The sequence below is a fragment of the Eulemur rufifrons genome, chromosome 21, assembly GCF_041146395.1.
Source record: "Eulemur rufifrons isolate Redbay chromosome 21, OSU_ERuf_1, whole genome shotgun sequence".
NCBI lineage: Eukaryota > Metazoa > Chordata > Mammalia > Primates > Lemuridae > Eulemur > Eulemur rufifrons.
Genome location: NC_091003.1, coordinates 862,888 through 876,902, shown reverse-complemented (window position 1 = coordinate 876,902; position 14,015 = coordinate 862,888). Strand labels below are relative to the sequence as shown.

At 54.7% G+C, this 14,015-nt stretch overlaps 1 protein-coding gene across 1 annotated transcript in view; it reads left to right on the top strand.

Annotated features, from left to right (window-relative positions):
* Window positions 1-14,015, top strand: part of LOC138401820 (E1A-binding protein p400) — a 100,822-nt gene that overhangs the window by 69,101 nt on the left and 17,706 nt on the right. Inside the window, exons 41-48 of the mRNA XM_069497418.1 lie at window positions 2,114-2,250; window positions 2,359-2,415; window positions 4,341-4,419; window positions 4,542-4,805; window positions 6,165-6,210; window positions 6,286-6,395; window positions 12,546-12,759; window positions 12,857-13,068. Coding sequence (XP_069353519.1) covers window positions 2,114-2,250; window positions 2,359-2,415; window positions 4,341-4,419; window positions 4,542-4,805; window positions 6,165-6,210; window positions 6,286-6,395; window positions 12,546-12,759; window positions 12,857-13,068 — 1,119 coding nt within the window. The remainder of the gene's footprint in view (window positions 1-2,113; window positions 2,251-2,358; window positions 2,416-4,340; window positions 4,420-4,541; window positions 4,806-6,164; window positions 6,211-6,285; window positions 6,396-12,545; window positions 12,760-12,856; window positions 13,069-14,015) is intronic.

Here is a 14,015-nt window from a genome sequence, read left to right as displayed (position 1 = left end):
GCTACGTGAGAGTGCCGCGCACGCGTGCTGACTGTGGCACAGAGAAGCAGCCACTGCGCCCCGGGTCCCACCCCGGAAGGGCCAGCGCTGCTGCTCGGCACCGGCCGGCGCCCCTGCAGCTGGCTCTCCCTGTAGCCGCGTCGTCTCTGCCCGTTTCTGCGCCTGGCTTTCTTCACGCGGCTCCCGCCCCTCCGCTCGGCTACGTGCGTCTCCTCGGGACAGAGTCCAGGCCACACCCGAGGGCACCGGGCGCTCTGCCAGGCAGCACCTGGAGATGCCGTGCGCCCCTTAGGGTGACGAGCCTCTCCCCAGGGCAGATGCCACCCCTGCCCTAGTGGCCGTCCTCAGGGTGGGAGCCGCAGGCCCACCTGCTGCGCGGGGCGGGTGGGCAGCTAGAGGAGAGGCAGACTTCAGTGCTGCTGTTAAACTTGTGATTTTGTTTCTAATTTGTAAAAATGGCAACTTCTGCCTGTCAGCCAGCTCTGTCCTCGGGATGAACACCACTCCCACTTCATTTCCATGGCTGTTCTCTCGGTCATCTCAGTTCTCATTTTTCTAAAACCACTTGTCTCAAAATAAAGCATTTGTTTGCTTTCTTTTGAAGTAAAAAAGCAAGTTTTCCTCACACCATTTTGTGGTGCCTTCACCAGTAAGACTTCCTGGAATCTTGCGTTATATCTTTTATGTTTTGGAAATACTTAAAATAAAATAATAGACATTATCTTAATACGGAAAAAAGTAAAGCTAAAGTAGTTTTTTATAGCTGATTTATAAAGCTAACCCTAAGAAAGGCAAGGAAGTGTTCATAAGGTGTGAAGGTGATACTGAGAATAAGTTGGGAGACTGTAAGAGCTGTGCGAAGGAGCATATGGTGAGATTCAGAATTCACCTGAATTGTAGTAATCAGCAGAAGTTTGAAACCCAGGGTTTTCCCGAGTGCCTCTTGCTCCTGTACGTAGAGGATTTGCTCTGTGAGTTAGGGGCTCGCTGCGCCCCGCATTCCTGGCACCCTGTTGCAGCTCGTGGTGATGACAGTGGCAGGTGTGTGCGTGGGTGGCACGGCCGTCTCTGGCCTGCCCCGTGGGGTCTTCACGTGCACCCAGACCCTGCAAGGAGTGACGTCCCGTGCACAGTGCTTGCTGCCTTGGCCTGGCCAGCTGTCTGGGCTGTGTGGGACGCACCTGGTCTCGTTGGCACCCTTCTCCCGGCGTCCCCTTGCTGAGTGCCACTGTGACAGGAGAATGTGCCGTGCTGTGTTCAGGAAGCAGGCCAGGGGCACCGTGCATGGTGGGTTTCCAGTTCTGCCTTTCCTTGGCATTGCCCTCGGAACCCAGCACACTTCTCCAGCGGTAGGTGACACGCACGACACACAGCTGCACCTGTGCCCCCGGCACTCTGCCCGACCCCCTGTCTGGGGACCACCAGCCTTTAGAGAAGCAGGGAGAGCAGAGCCTGGGTGGGGAAGGAGGGCCCTGAGGTCTCGTCACCAGCCACCTCCGCGACCTCGCACAGACAGCGTCCCTGGTGGGGCAGGTCTCTCCACAGGAGGGGGCTGCTGGGATGTCCTGGCGCAAGCGGGTGACAGTTGAGTGGCCCTTTGGTTAGCTGTGTGGCTTATGGAGACTGCCGGGCACCAATCACGCTGAAGGCCCGAGGCTGCACCTTGGAGTGTCTGGGTGTGCGGCAGCCTTGCTGCCCCCTGCGGGCAGAGGACGGTGGTGGCCGAGGGCCGCAGCGCTGCCCGCGTTGGTGTTGGCGGGAGTTGGATCCGCCCGGTGCGGGTTGTCAGCCTGCTCCGTGCCGCCTGCCAGGTGGCCTCCAGCACTTTGCACGCCTGTTTTGTTTCTCAGCAAAGCTGGGGAATTTCTCCCGCTCTGCTACCTTGGAGGCTTACGTGAGATAATGCTCAGGAAGAGTCGGCGCACACTGGGGAGTATTGCTAGCGGTCGGTGCTGCTGGTACATCGGTCTTGCAAGACGGGCTTCGAAGAGGGCGTTTGTGTTCAGCCCTGGGGCGTGGGGCTTTAGGCTCCGACCCGGTGAGCCGTGTCGAGGGCCGTCGCCTGTGAGTGTGACTGTGTCACTCTGAGGCACTCGCATCCATTTCGTTTCAGAGTAAGAGCAACCGTCCTCTCCGCACGAGCCAGATCTATGCCCAGGACGAGAATGCCACACACACCCAGCTGTACACGAACCGCTTCGACCTGATGAAGATGACCGCGGGCAAGAGGAGCCCCCCAATCAAGCCCCTGTGCGTGTCCTAAGCCTCGTTTTGCGTCAGTTTCGGCGGTGAGCTGTGGGCAGCTGGGTCTGCTGTGTCTTTAACGTTGTCTTCTGCGTTATATTTTCTGTGCTGCAGGCTTGGCATGAATCCCTTCCAGAAAAACCCCAAGCATGCGTCTGTGCTGGCAGAAAGGTATTTCTGTCTTTGTGACACATTTTCTACTGTTTGAAATGATTTCTTTTGCGTGTTCACGTAAATCCAGCAGCTGAGTGAGTTGTGCACACGGCCTGCTCCAGGCGCCAGCTCAGGCAGTGCAGGGTGTGGGGCGGCCCCACGCGTGTCCGTGTGGCGGGCTGTCCCTGCTGGTGCTCTGGCGGGGAAGGCGGTCGGGACCCAACGAATGTGCCTGGGCCACCGCTGTCATGCCTGCCTCTCCTTGGGCGCACGTTTTATTAGCTGTACCTTAGAAATACATTGGGTTTAGGGGCACCTGTACTTGCCCTGGGTCCCACCTAGGAGGAAGTGGAGAGGAATTGACGGGGGCAGGGGGTAGAGAAGTGGGTAGAGGTGACAACGTGGATGTCGTGGGGCACGGATTGAGGAACCTGCATGCCGGCTGCGGGTCTGCAGTGTCGCTGTGACGTTGGAGAGGAGACCCACTCAGATGAAAGAGGCGCCGTTGTTGCCCGAGTGCGGTTTTGGGGCAAAGGGAGGTGGCTCCTGGCGTGTCTCCGAAGAGGCCCGGTGGCTCCCTGGGACCAGACTCTGGCTTTGACCCCACGGCCTCCCTGAGTGAGCCGCAGCCCAGTCTAGGCCCAGCCTAGGCCTTCCCGCCCACCATGAGCCTGTCTCGGACCACCCTGTTGAAAACTGCCCCCCTGCTCTGCTCTGTTTTTCTTCACAACACAGTGGTCTTCAGACAGACTGAGCTTTACGTGTTGTCTGTGAGCTCTTGGGACGTAGGACTCAGCACCTGGGGGACAGAGCAGGCGTTTGAGCCACACTTGTCAGTTGAATGAATGAATGAATTTATTCAACTAGTACTTACTGGCCAGCCGCCGGCTAGCGCAGCGCTGGGCGTTCCACAGCCGCAGGACGGCACAGAGCTGCCCTCTTACCTGGCGTGGGGCAGACACCAGGTCGTCCTGACAAACAGCAGGTAGTGATTTTCCTGAGTGCACTGAGGCCGCAGCAGAGAGGCTGAGTGCTCTGGGGGCGTCCACAGATGCTCCTCCAGGAAGGGGTACACCCGACCCGAGAGGGAGGGCCTCGGTGTAGCTGAGAGCTGAGGTTCGAGGCAGCCAGATCTCATGGGCAGAGGCTGGCGGTGCGGCCGGGCCCTGCAGGCCGAACGGGGGCTCTGCACAGCGGGGTGCTGGTGCTGAGGTCGCGCCTCCCTGCAGCGCGTGGGCTCACGGAGCAGGGAGGACAGGTCAGTAGCGCCCACGCCTGGGACGTGCTGCTGCAGGTGGCGTGGGGGGGTGGTCAGGGGACTTGTCAGGGCATGTCAGCTGACTGAGGGTCTCTACAGGAGGGGTGAGGGGTGAAGCCCGACGAGTTAAGCGGGAGAACGCAGCCCTGGGAGTGTAGACCTTGGGGCCCTTGGCTGAGGCTGCGTGTCAGGGTTTAGTTTGGGTTTTGTGTGTTGGGTTAAGATAGGAGAGACTCGATCCTGTGTAAATGCTGGTGGGATGGGCCCAGCAGGTGGGGACAGGACGGGGCTGAGAGGACAGTGAGTGGGGCCTGGGCACGGGGCGCGTGACTGGTGCTAAAGCCTCCTGGAGGGCTGAGGTCAGCCGTGGCGGGCGGCAGGCGGGTGGCCCTGGTGGCTGGGTCAGGGGGTTGGTGCTGGCCTGGAAGAGCTTTCTTGCCCACAGATACTGGGCACCTCGTGTTCCAGGAACGTGCTTGCTCGGAAGGGCAGGGGCGAGGGGAAGGCGTCTGAGGCAGCCTTTTCTCTTCTTTCTGAGGCCTCCTCACCACAGAGAACCCGCCAGCCTGCACACCCTTGCCCTTGGGGCTGGGGCGGAGCTGTCCCCGGCACCTGGTGCTTTGGGGTTTCTAGAGCATTTCTCTGCTTTAGAACATGCCTGTTTAACTTTGCTGTTATCTTTCAGTGGCATCAACTACGACAAGCCACTGCCTCCCATTCAGGTCGCGTCTCTCCGTGCAGAGCGAATCGCAAAAGAGAAAAAGGTGTGGTGCCTGGGTCCTCGTGCTCGTGGGGCGACGTGGCTTTGACTCTGGGGGGACCGGGAGGATGCGTGCCGGCCGGATGCTGCTCCTCCAATGGCTTCCCTGTGTTACGCCCCTTCCAGGCCTTGGCTGACCAGCAGAAGGCGCAGCAGCCCGCCGTGGCGCAGCCCCCGCCCCAGCAGCAGCAGCAGCCCCCACCCCCTCCACAGCAGCCGCCGCCACCGCTGCCACCGCCACAGGCAGCGGGCAGCCAGCCGCCGGCAGGACCGCCAGCCGTCCCGCCCCAGCCCCAGCCCCCACCGCAGCCGCAGGCCCCGCCGCAGCCAGTGCAGGCCCCCGCGAAGGGGCAGCCCGCGGTGACAACCGTGGGCAGCGCTGCAGTGCTGGTGAGGGGGGCCCCCCACCCCACGGGGGCTCCGTCTGCACGTGGCGTCCCCACCACACCTGCACTCGGTTCAGGTGCTTGCTGTGGAGGCCACACTGGCTGACAGTCCAGCACATTTCCAGCCTGCAGACCTTGCCCTGTGAGGGAGGAGGAGAAGGCTCAGTCTTGGCACGAGGAAGGGGGTTTCCGTCCAGGGCTGGTGTGGGCTAAGCGCCGTCACTGGGTTTGGGAGGCCGGGGCAGCTCTTCCCTGTGGAGGTGATGGGAAGTTTGGAATTACCTGGATTTTGTACAACACAACTGTGACGAGTTCACCTCCTTTATTCCCTGCAAACTTACCAAGCAGGTCCTATTTGTACCATTGGGCAAACGGGCCACATAAGCCACCTTGTCCTGAAAGGTGCACCCAGGTGCTCACTGGAGGTGTAGATCCTCAGTGCCCCGTTGTCGACGTCACACTTGGTGCGTCCCTGCACCGTGTGTGGCGTGTGTGCGTGGCTCACAGACACTGCGGTCGTTGTTCAGACCCACACGTGCAGAAAGCAGGGACGCGCTCACTTTGCACGGCGTCCGCTGTGAACACGCTCTTCTCACGCAGTGCTAGTTCCTCTGTGGGGTTTTTTGTTTTAAATTATATCTGCTCTAGTGGGATTTTTATATGTACTTGGGCAACTTGCTTCTTCATTCATTCCAAAGATACGTTTATCACACACCTGCTTGGTGCAAGGACTGTCACAGCGAGCGAGGTGGCCAAGGTCCCAGCTCGCTCGAGTTTGGTCCTGGTGGGAGTTAGTCACGCAGAGCAAGATCTGTGGGACGTCATTTTAAATGTTGACAGGAAGGAATCAAGGTAGAACAGTGAGTGACTGGTTGGTTAGAAAGAGCCTTTCTGAGGAGGTGGCATTTGAGCTAAGGCCTGAATCACAAGGAGTCAGTCATGAGAAGAACAAAACAGCAAGAGCAGAGGCCTGAGCTTGGCCGAGGGCCAGAAAGGTCAGTGTGGCTGCAGCCAGGTGGCGAGGAACAGAGTGGCATAGGGCAGGGCGGAAGGACAGGGCGTAGAGTGAGGCAGAGGGGGCACGGGTAGGGGGCACAGGGCAAGGCGGGGGGGTGCGGGTGGGGGGCATAGGGCCAGGCAGAGGGGGTGCAGGTGGGGGGCGTAGGGTGAGGCAGAGGGGGGAGGGGAGGGGGCTGTAGGGATGGGGAGGAGGGGAGGAGGTGGGCAGGACGCGGGGTGAGGGGCGCTGAAGTCGGCCTGTGTGGTCAGAGGCTGGATTTGATTCTGAGTGGAATGGGAAGCCTTTGGAGGGTCGTGCAGGGGAGAGCTTGACATGAAATTCAAGCGTTTCTTTTTTATGTAGGCTGGAACCATTAAAACATCAGTCACTGGGACGAGCATACCGACAGGTGAGAAGGATACAGGAGTGCTGAAGTAGGAAGTCAGCTCCTGGTCCTCTGGCCTCACTCAGCCTGTCTCTGCAGGCACCGTGAGCGGGAACGTGATTGTGAACACCATCGCGGGCGTCCCGGCCGCCACCTTCCAGTCCATTAACAAGCGTCTGGCTTCGCCGGTGGCTCCTGGGTCCTTGACCGTGAGTTGCCCCTACACCATGACTCTGTATTCTGGGGAAAGTATTATTTCTTTTCAGTGTTCCATCGGTGAGAGGGGTGCTAACCTAGTTTGACTTTAGTAAAATAAATAGCCAATAATTGTGGCAGTTTCAGAAACTTTGAGGTGTTTAAGGGATGGTTTCTATTTTCTACTTCAAAGGAATGAAAATGTGAGTTTCACGTGCATGTGTGTGTTGAAAATCTCCCCCAACAGAACAATTCCCAGAGGGGAGCAGGTGGGATGTGAGGACGTGTCTTTAATTCCGTTGACCCGGGTGTCCCCACGTGTGTGTCACTGTGCCCCCATGGGGAAGCAGGGAGGAGACGGTCGCCCTCGGGGCGGCGGGGAGTGGGGGGCATGGCGTCACACAAGGCATGACTTGGTTTCACGCGTGTTGCTGGGGCGTGTGCCGGGACTAGGTGGGGCACAGGAGAGGGAGCGGCCGAGTCTTACAGGACTATCTGGACCTGGGTGGGGGCGCAGGGGGCACAGCCCCACCTGGGCGGCGCCAGGATCCCTGAGCGTTCCGGCGTCGGGCCGCCTGGTCCTCTTTGGTATTTCACCATCAAAACAAGATTGGGAATAAGAAGTTTAAACGTATATCCCGGCTTTCTATTTAGTCACAGTCCCCAAAGCAGCGTGCACCCTGAGTGAGGAGAGACTGCGCTCCAAAGTCAGTAGCGCGTGTGCAAGTAGGGTGCTGTCCCCCTTGGAATTTGAGAAGCGTCCTTCTTACGCAGATGACGTTGCTGTAGGGTCTGGACGGTGTTGCGGTGTTGCACTGGCAAAAGAGAGACGTGTGGGTGAATGGAATTGGTCAGGGAGTCCAGAAGTGGACCCACGTACACACATGCACACGTGTGTAGCTGTTTCCAGTTGGCTTTGTCAGAGACACCGGGGGAATTCCGTGGAGAAAGGACAGTCTTTCCAGCCGAGGGGACTGTGACCGTTGGGTAGCCCTGTGCACAGCCATGAACCTGGACCCGTAACTTACACTGTATATAAAAAGTCTCTCAAAAGAGATCATAGATCCACATGTAAACTCAAAAACCATAAACCTTAAACCCAAACAACATTTCTAGGAAAAAAAAAAAGAAAATCTTTGCTACCTTGGTTTAGCTAAACATTTCTTAGGATACCAAAAACCTGTGAATCATGAAAGAAAAATTAATAAATTGGACTTCATCAAAATTAAGAACTTCTTGAAAAATATTAAGAAAATGAAAAGCACAGACTGGGAGAAAATATCTTCAAAACATATCTGATAAAGGACTGGTGTTCAGAACATGAAAAGATTCTTCAACTCAGTAAGAAACAACTTTAAAACATGGACAGAAGATTGATGAATAGCAAATACATGAGAATGTGCTCAACACTATTGGCCACTAGGGAAATGCAAATTAAAAGCACAGTGATGTATGAGACGAGCTTGTTTTGCCCCATCTCTGCCTGGCGCCCTCCTCTTCCTTCTCAGTGTCTCGGGGTCTCCTGGTGCTCACACACAAAACAGTGCTGCGGACCAGAGAATAGCTTTAAGAAAAGTAGACACAAAACCCGGACAGTACCAGATGCTGGTGAGGATGCAGAGCGCTGGCACTCGGCACTTTGCTGGTGGGAATGCAAAGTCTTAGTCACTTTGGAAAACGGGTCTGCCATCTTCTATAAATTAAACATAAACTTACCATGCAGCTTAGCAATTCTGCTGCGTACTTGCCCAAGATAGATGGAAACCTGTCTACACAAGGAACCCGAACACGAGCATTTGTAGTGGCTTTGTTCATAATTGCTAAAAAAGGAACAACCCAGATGTCCTCAGCGGGTGATGGACCAATAAACCGGTACGTCTACACAGCCCAGCAGCACCCGGCATTGCGGAGGGGTGATCCCCCGATACACGCAGCAGCGTGAAGGAGCCTCAGGTGCGTTTTGCTGCCAAGTGAATGAAGTTTCAAAAGGCGTCATGTGCTGTATGAGCCATTTAAATAACATCATAAAACAGCAAAACTGTGGGGACAGAAAACAGGTAAATGAGGTGTGGAGGTGGGGAGAGGGTTGGCTGCAAAGAGGTGCCTGAGAACGTTCAGGAGGACGGACCGTTCCTCGTCCGGATTGTGGCATTAGTTCTTCAGTCATACGTGCGTTTGCCAGAAGGCAGCACTGTATACCTGCAACAGGTAAATTTACTCTCTGTAAATTATTCCTCAATAAATCGGACTTAAAAAATTAAAACTCTCTAAGCAGTAAAACGTATGTAAAAACAGTTTGTCTAGTATGTGACTGAGGATTATTCATTTATTTTTCTTTCTGCTTTGCAACAACCCACTCTGGGCTTAGTCATCGATAACAGAAGCTGTTAGTGAGGCTCCTGGCGTTGGGAACACTCCGTGTGACCAATACCACTGTTTCTGTGAGGGCAGGCAGCCAAAATCACTGCCTTGCACGTTTATTTAGAAAAAGACATGTATTTGTGATATTTTAAAACATAAAGTCATCCATTCACCACAGATTTTTTGAGCAGCTCTTAATGGACAAGATGTCCTTTCCGGTGCTGCGGGCGTAGAACTACGAACTACAGACGTGGCGGCTTCCGGGGGTCTCGTACGGTTCTGTGGCTGGAATGTCAGAGAGTACGGACCAGGCGCTGGGCGGACGGCGATTTCACTCGCAGAGTTAGAGGGGGCTTTCTGGAGAAGGTGGCATTGGGCTTCAGAAGAGGAGGACGTGTGTCGTCCACGAGGATGGCTCTTCCGAAGGCAGGGCGAGTGGTGCGAGCAGAGGGCCAGGTGGGACGCGGTGGTGTGTGGAGAACAGCAAGCCGGCCTGTTGGACGCAGCACAGCATGTGTGAGCAGAGGGGTATCTCCTCCCTCTAACAGGTGTTTATCGCGTGGCACCTGTGTGATTGGCGCCGTGTGACGCTGAGGCTCGATTGTGTCGGAGGTCGGATGTTGGGCTGAAGAACACGGATATGTGCGCCAGGCAGTGGGGAGCCTTCAAGGTCTGGAGCGGAACCTGTCGCAGGAAGGTCCGTGCAGTGCTGCGTATGCAGGTTCCATTCGAGCAGAAAAGGCCGGGGAGAAAACTACTCCAGTAGTCCAGAAAAGGACTTCTGTTTTGCTACTAACATGAGTTAAGTTATTTTTACACCACTCTCTTAATGAAGGGAACTAAAATTACTGGGTAAAAATTTAAAAAATCAAGGAGCTGACAAAAGAAGAATTATCAGGCCAAAACCTAAGTGAAAAAGAAACGCAGAGACATAAACAGGACGCATTGAGGCTGTGTCTGCCTTGAGAATAAACTTCAGCTTGTGGTGCAAGAGGACTCAAGTTCGAGCCCAGGCCTTGCCCAGGTGAAGATTCACATTGAGGGAGGGTCCCAAAAGCCCACATCCTTAGGGCAGGAGTGAACCGGCAGTCACGTTCGTCTTCCCTCTACCGTCAGGGCCTAAAATGGGAGTTGCCCTTGTGTGGAGCAGGGGGACAAATGACATGGGGACTCCCCTGAGAAGCTGAAACTACCGGTCAGCTCTGCTGTCAGTTTGCAGCCCAAGTTGATACTGCCTTGAAAGTGTCCCCGAAACCCCCTCAAATCAAGGGGGGTCGTGTTCCCGGGTAGCCGACCAGAAGCACATACAGATTCTCTCTGGAGGATTACACGTTCATCTTTGACTTCTGAGCGTCTCCACACATAATTTTCAAGCGTAAGGAGTAGCATACGGTAAAAATAACCAAGCACACAAGGAAACAAGGCACCAGGAGTAAGAACCAGCAGAAGCAACAGATGATGGACAGACCCTTAAAGATTGAGATGTTGGGACTACCAGGCATAGATTATAAAACAATTATATTTTCTGTTTTAAAGATATAGAAGGTTGACGATGTTTATAAAAAACAGGAAACCATATTTAAAAAGAATGTAGAGAAATTTTACAAATGAAAAGTATGGTACCCTTACGGATGAGCTCAGTATCATACAGTTGAAGAGAGAGTCGGTGAGCTGGAGGATGAATCAGAAGTCACTGTGAATGCAGCGTGGGGTGACAAGATGGACACGTGGAAGAGGATTTAAGAGCCGTGGAAAATAGAGTGAGAGGATCTAATACATGGTTACTGAGTGCCAGGCAGACAATCAGGCAGAGACGGTATCTGAAGATGGAAGAATTTTCCAGAACTTATTAACGACACTGATCTGTATATGCAAAAACCCCAACTGATCCCAACCAAGGGTGACAAAAAGGAGTCCACACTGACATTATGCCAATGACAAAGAGATCTTAAAAGCAGCCAGGAAAAAAAGACAGATTGCCTTGGAGGTGCAGGAGCTTCCTAATGGCAGCAGTGAGGCCAGGAGCTGATGGAATGTTCTCTTCATCATAATGAAAGAAAATAACTGCCAACTCTGGTGTTCTGCAACTTTTGAAAATATTTGAAAGAGCAAGGGCAAAATAAAGACATTTTCAAACAAAAACTGAGAGAACTGGTTACTAGTAGATCTTTACTGACTGATGTACTTTATTTTTATTTATTTTGAAACAGAGCCTTGCCGTGTTGCCCAGGCTGAAGTGCACTGGTGTTACCGTAGCTCACTGCACCCTCACACTCTGGGCTCAGGCAGTGCTTTTGCTTCAGCCTCCACACCTGGCCACACCAATGCGCTTTCAACAGTTGGAAGGTGTTCCCACCTGGAAGGTCTGAGAAACCAGAGGAAGGTAGAGCAGAGGAAATGATAACCGTGTGGACTAGGTTAAAATTGATTCCATAAACAACAGTAATTCACTGTGGGATTAAAAAAGATGAAACTAACACATACTATAATAACATGAGCTGGGGAGGAGTAAAGGCATCAACATGTCCTAAATCTCTTTATCATTCAGGAAGAGTGTGAATTATTTACATTTTGATAAGTATTCATAAAATGTCTAGATGCACCACCAAAAGAATAAAAATAGAGTGTATAACTTCTGATCTTTGCTAGGGAAAAATTGGATGAGAAAAAAATAATCTGAAAGAAAACAAGAAAGGAGATTAAAAGAAATATGCAATAGTTGAGTTGAATAGAAAGCACAGAATAACATGCTAGATTTAAATGTAAAAGGATCAAAAACAGGCCAGGCGTGGTGGCTCACACCTGTAATCCCAGCACTTTGGGAGACCAAGGCAGCAGGATTGCTTGAGGCCAGGAGGTCGAGACCAGCCTGAGCAATGTAGCAGAGACCATCTCTACAAAAAATAAATTAAAAAAAAAAAGAAACATTAGCAGGGCATGGCGGTTCACACCTGTAGTCCCACTTACACGAGAGGCTGAGGCAGGAGGATCCCTTGAGCCCAGGAGTTTGGGGACGCAGTGAGCTATGATCGTGCCACAGCACTCCAGCCTGGGTGATGGAGCGAGACCCTGTCTCAAAAAAAAGAAAAAAAAAGATCGAAAGCAAACTAAACAGTCCAGGAGCACAGACTGCACCTGTGAACGCAGGGACCTGGCAGAGGTGAGTGAACATGGAAGGAAATTTCGCAGGTGTGGCGTTAGTGTTGGTGCCTGTCTTCCAACTTGCTGTGGGACTTGGGAGCGTGGGGCCAGGTCTGAGCCGGCCACGCCCTCACCCCCTGTCCAGACTGTGGGGTGCGGGGGCTGTGAGGAGGCTCTGAATTTTAGGCAAGATGAAGTTAAGATGCCACAAGACCCTAAGTGCAAAGATTTGGGGCCGCAGCTTCTGCACAGACTGGGGTGGTGGTGCAGAGGCGGGACTGCGGCTGCGTGCTTTGGGGGAGCAACGCACCTGGAAGTAGTCGAGAATGTCATGACGTTCCTTGGGACCAAAAGGCGTGAGTGAGGTAAGGGGCAGGACGGCCTTCGCAGACGGGGGCGGGAGCACTGCCTTCTGAGCCTGGCGTTTCTTCGGGGGGCAGCCGATCCCCTGCAGGAGGGCAGTGCTCTGCCGCTTACGGCACATACTTGAATTTACGCACGGAGCCGGTACATGCCCATGCTTTGTGCAAAGACTGCAGGCTGGACCGTGCCTCATCCCTCGACCTGGGCAGTTAGGTCAGCTTTGCTTTCCTGCTCTGAGCGTGAGAAGCCCTGGGCACGGTGTGGGACGGTGACAAGGTCCTCTTGTTTTCGTTCTCTAGACACCTGGAGCCTCTGCTCCTGCTCAGGTGGTTCACAGCCAGCCCCAGCCACGAGCAGTCGGCTCCCCAGCCACAGCAGCCACCGAACTGGTGTCCATGGTGACGACGCAGGGTGTGCGCGCGGTCACGTCTGTGACAGCCTCGGCTGTGGCCACCACCAGCCTGACCCCAGTGCAGACTCCGACACGGTCTTTGGTGCCCCAAGTGTCCCAAGGTAGAGCAGGCCCGGAGCTTGTCTCCTGAGGAGAAGGGAGGGTCGGAGGGTGGGCGAGGGTCACGTGTCCAGGCCTGACGGACAGACCTCTCCACAGCCGCAGGAGTTCAGCTTCCGGGGAAAACCATCACGCCCGCCCACTTCCAGCTCCTCAGGCAGCAGCAGCAGCAGCAGCAGCAGCAGCAGCAACAGCAGCAGCAGCAGCAGCAGCCGCCGCCACCGCCGCCGCCCTCCCAGGTGCAAGTCCCACAGATCCAGGGCCAGGCCCAGTCCCCGGCGCAGATCAAAGCTGTGGGCAAGTTGACGCCGGTGAGCATTTCCCTGGAAAGCATAGATGTGTGTCTTACAGGCGGGTGTAAGAGTCTGTGAGAGGGTGCCTTGCTGCATGATGCAGTTCAAAGTGCATTTTGCAAAAATGAGCATTGCTTTTGGGGAGGAAGCATGTTTTGTTTCATTTATATGAAACTTTCCACACACTGATATTTTGATCCTGCGTTTGAGAAGAGTCTTACAGATTGTTCACAGCACTTTGGAGATCTTAATTTCCTGTTTGCAAACGCATCTTCCTGCTGAGCTTTCTGTGCTTAGTATGGAGCGGTTCCGTCTCCAGAGACTAGAAAGCCCACGTGGTGCTGTTCTCGCCAGGGCAGTCGCTGGGAGAAAGTTTTCATTTCTCGGCGGTTTCAGGAGACCAGGCTGTGGAGACCTGGCTGGCCATTCGGGCTCCGATGCAGCTGGGTTTTGCTGGTCTGTGTTCCAGCATAGCTGTTGCTTATGTCAGTGTGTTCCTTCTAAAAGGAAATGTTACATCCCTGCCATAAATGGGGAAGTCGCTAATACTTGTGATAGAAAGTAGCCCCCCAAACATACGCAGTGAAAGCAGGACACTGGACGTTCCAGCCGGGCCTGGGGCCGCCGGGGGTCCTGCGCTGGGTCTGCTCCACCAGGCGCAGGAGGAGAAGGACTCGCCGAGGGCTGTCAGAGCCGCGGGAACTGAGTGGGGGCCTGGCGCCTGCGGCCGTGCGAGGCGAGCCTCCCTGCGTGGCTCAGGGCTGGGCCTCCCCAGCGTCTCACGGCCGCCCCCGCCGCTGGAGGATCCGCGGGGGAGAGCCGTGCTGCCTGGTGCAGCGGCCGCCGGCTGGCGGGGGCTCTACGCAGCATTTAAACACGCACTTCCTCCGTCACACCAGCCATCTTGCGAGGGCTCAGTGGCCACCACGATGCGCAGTCCCCGTCTGGCCCATTTAGTCGCTGTA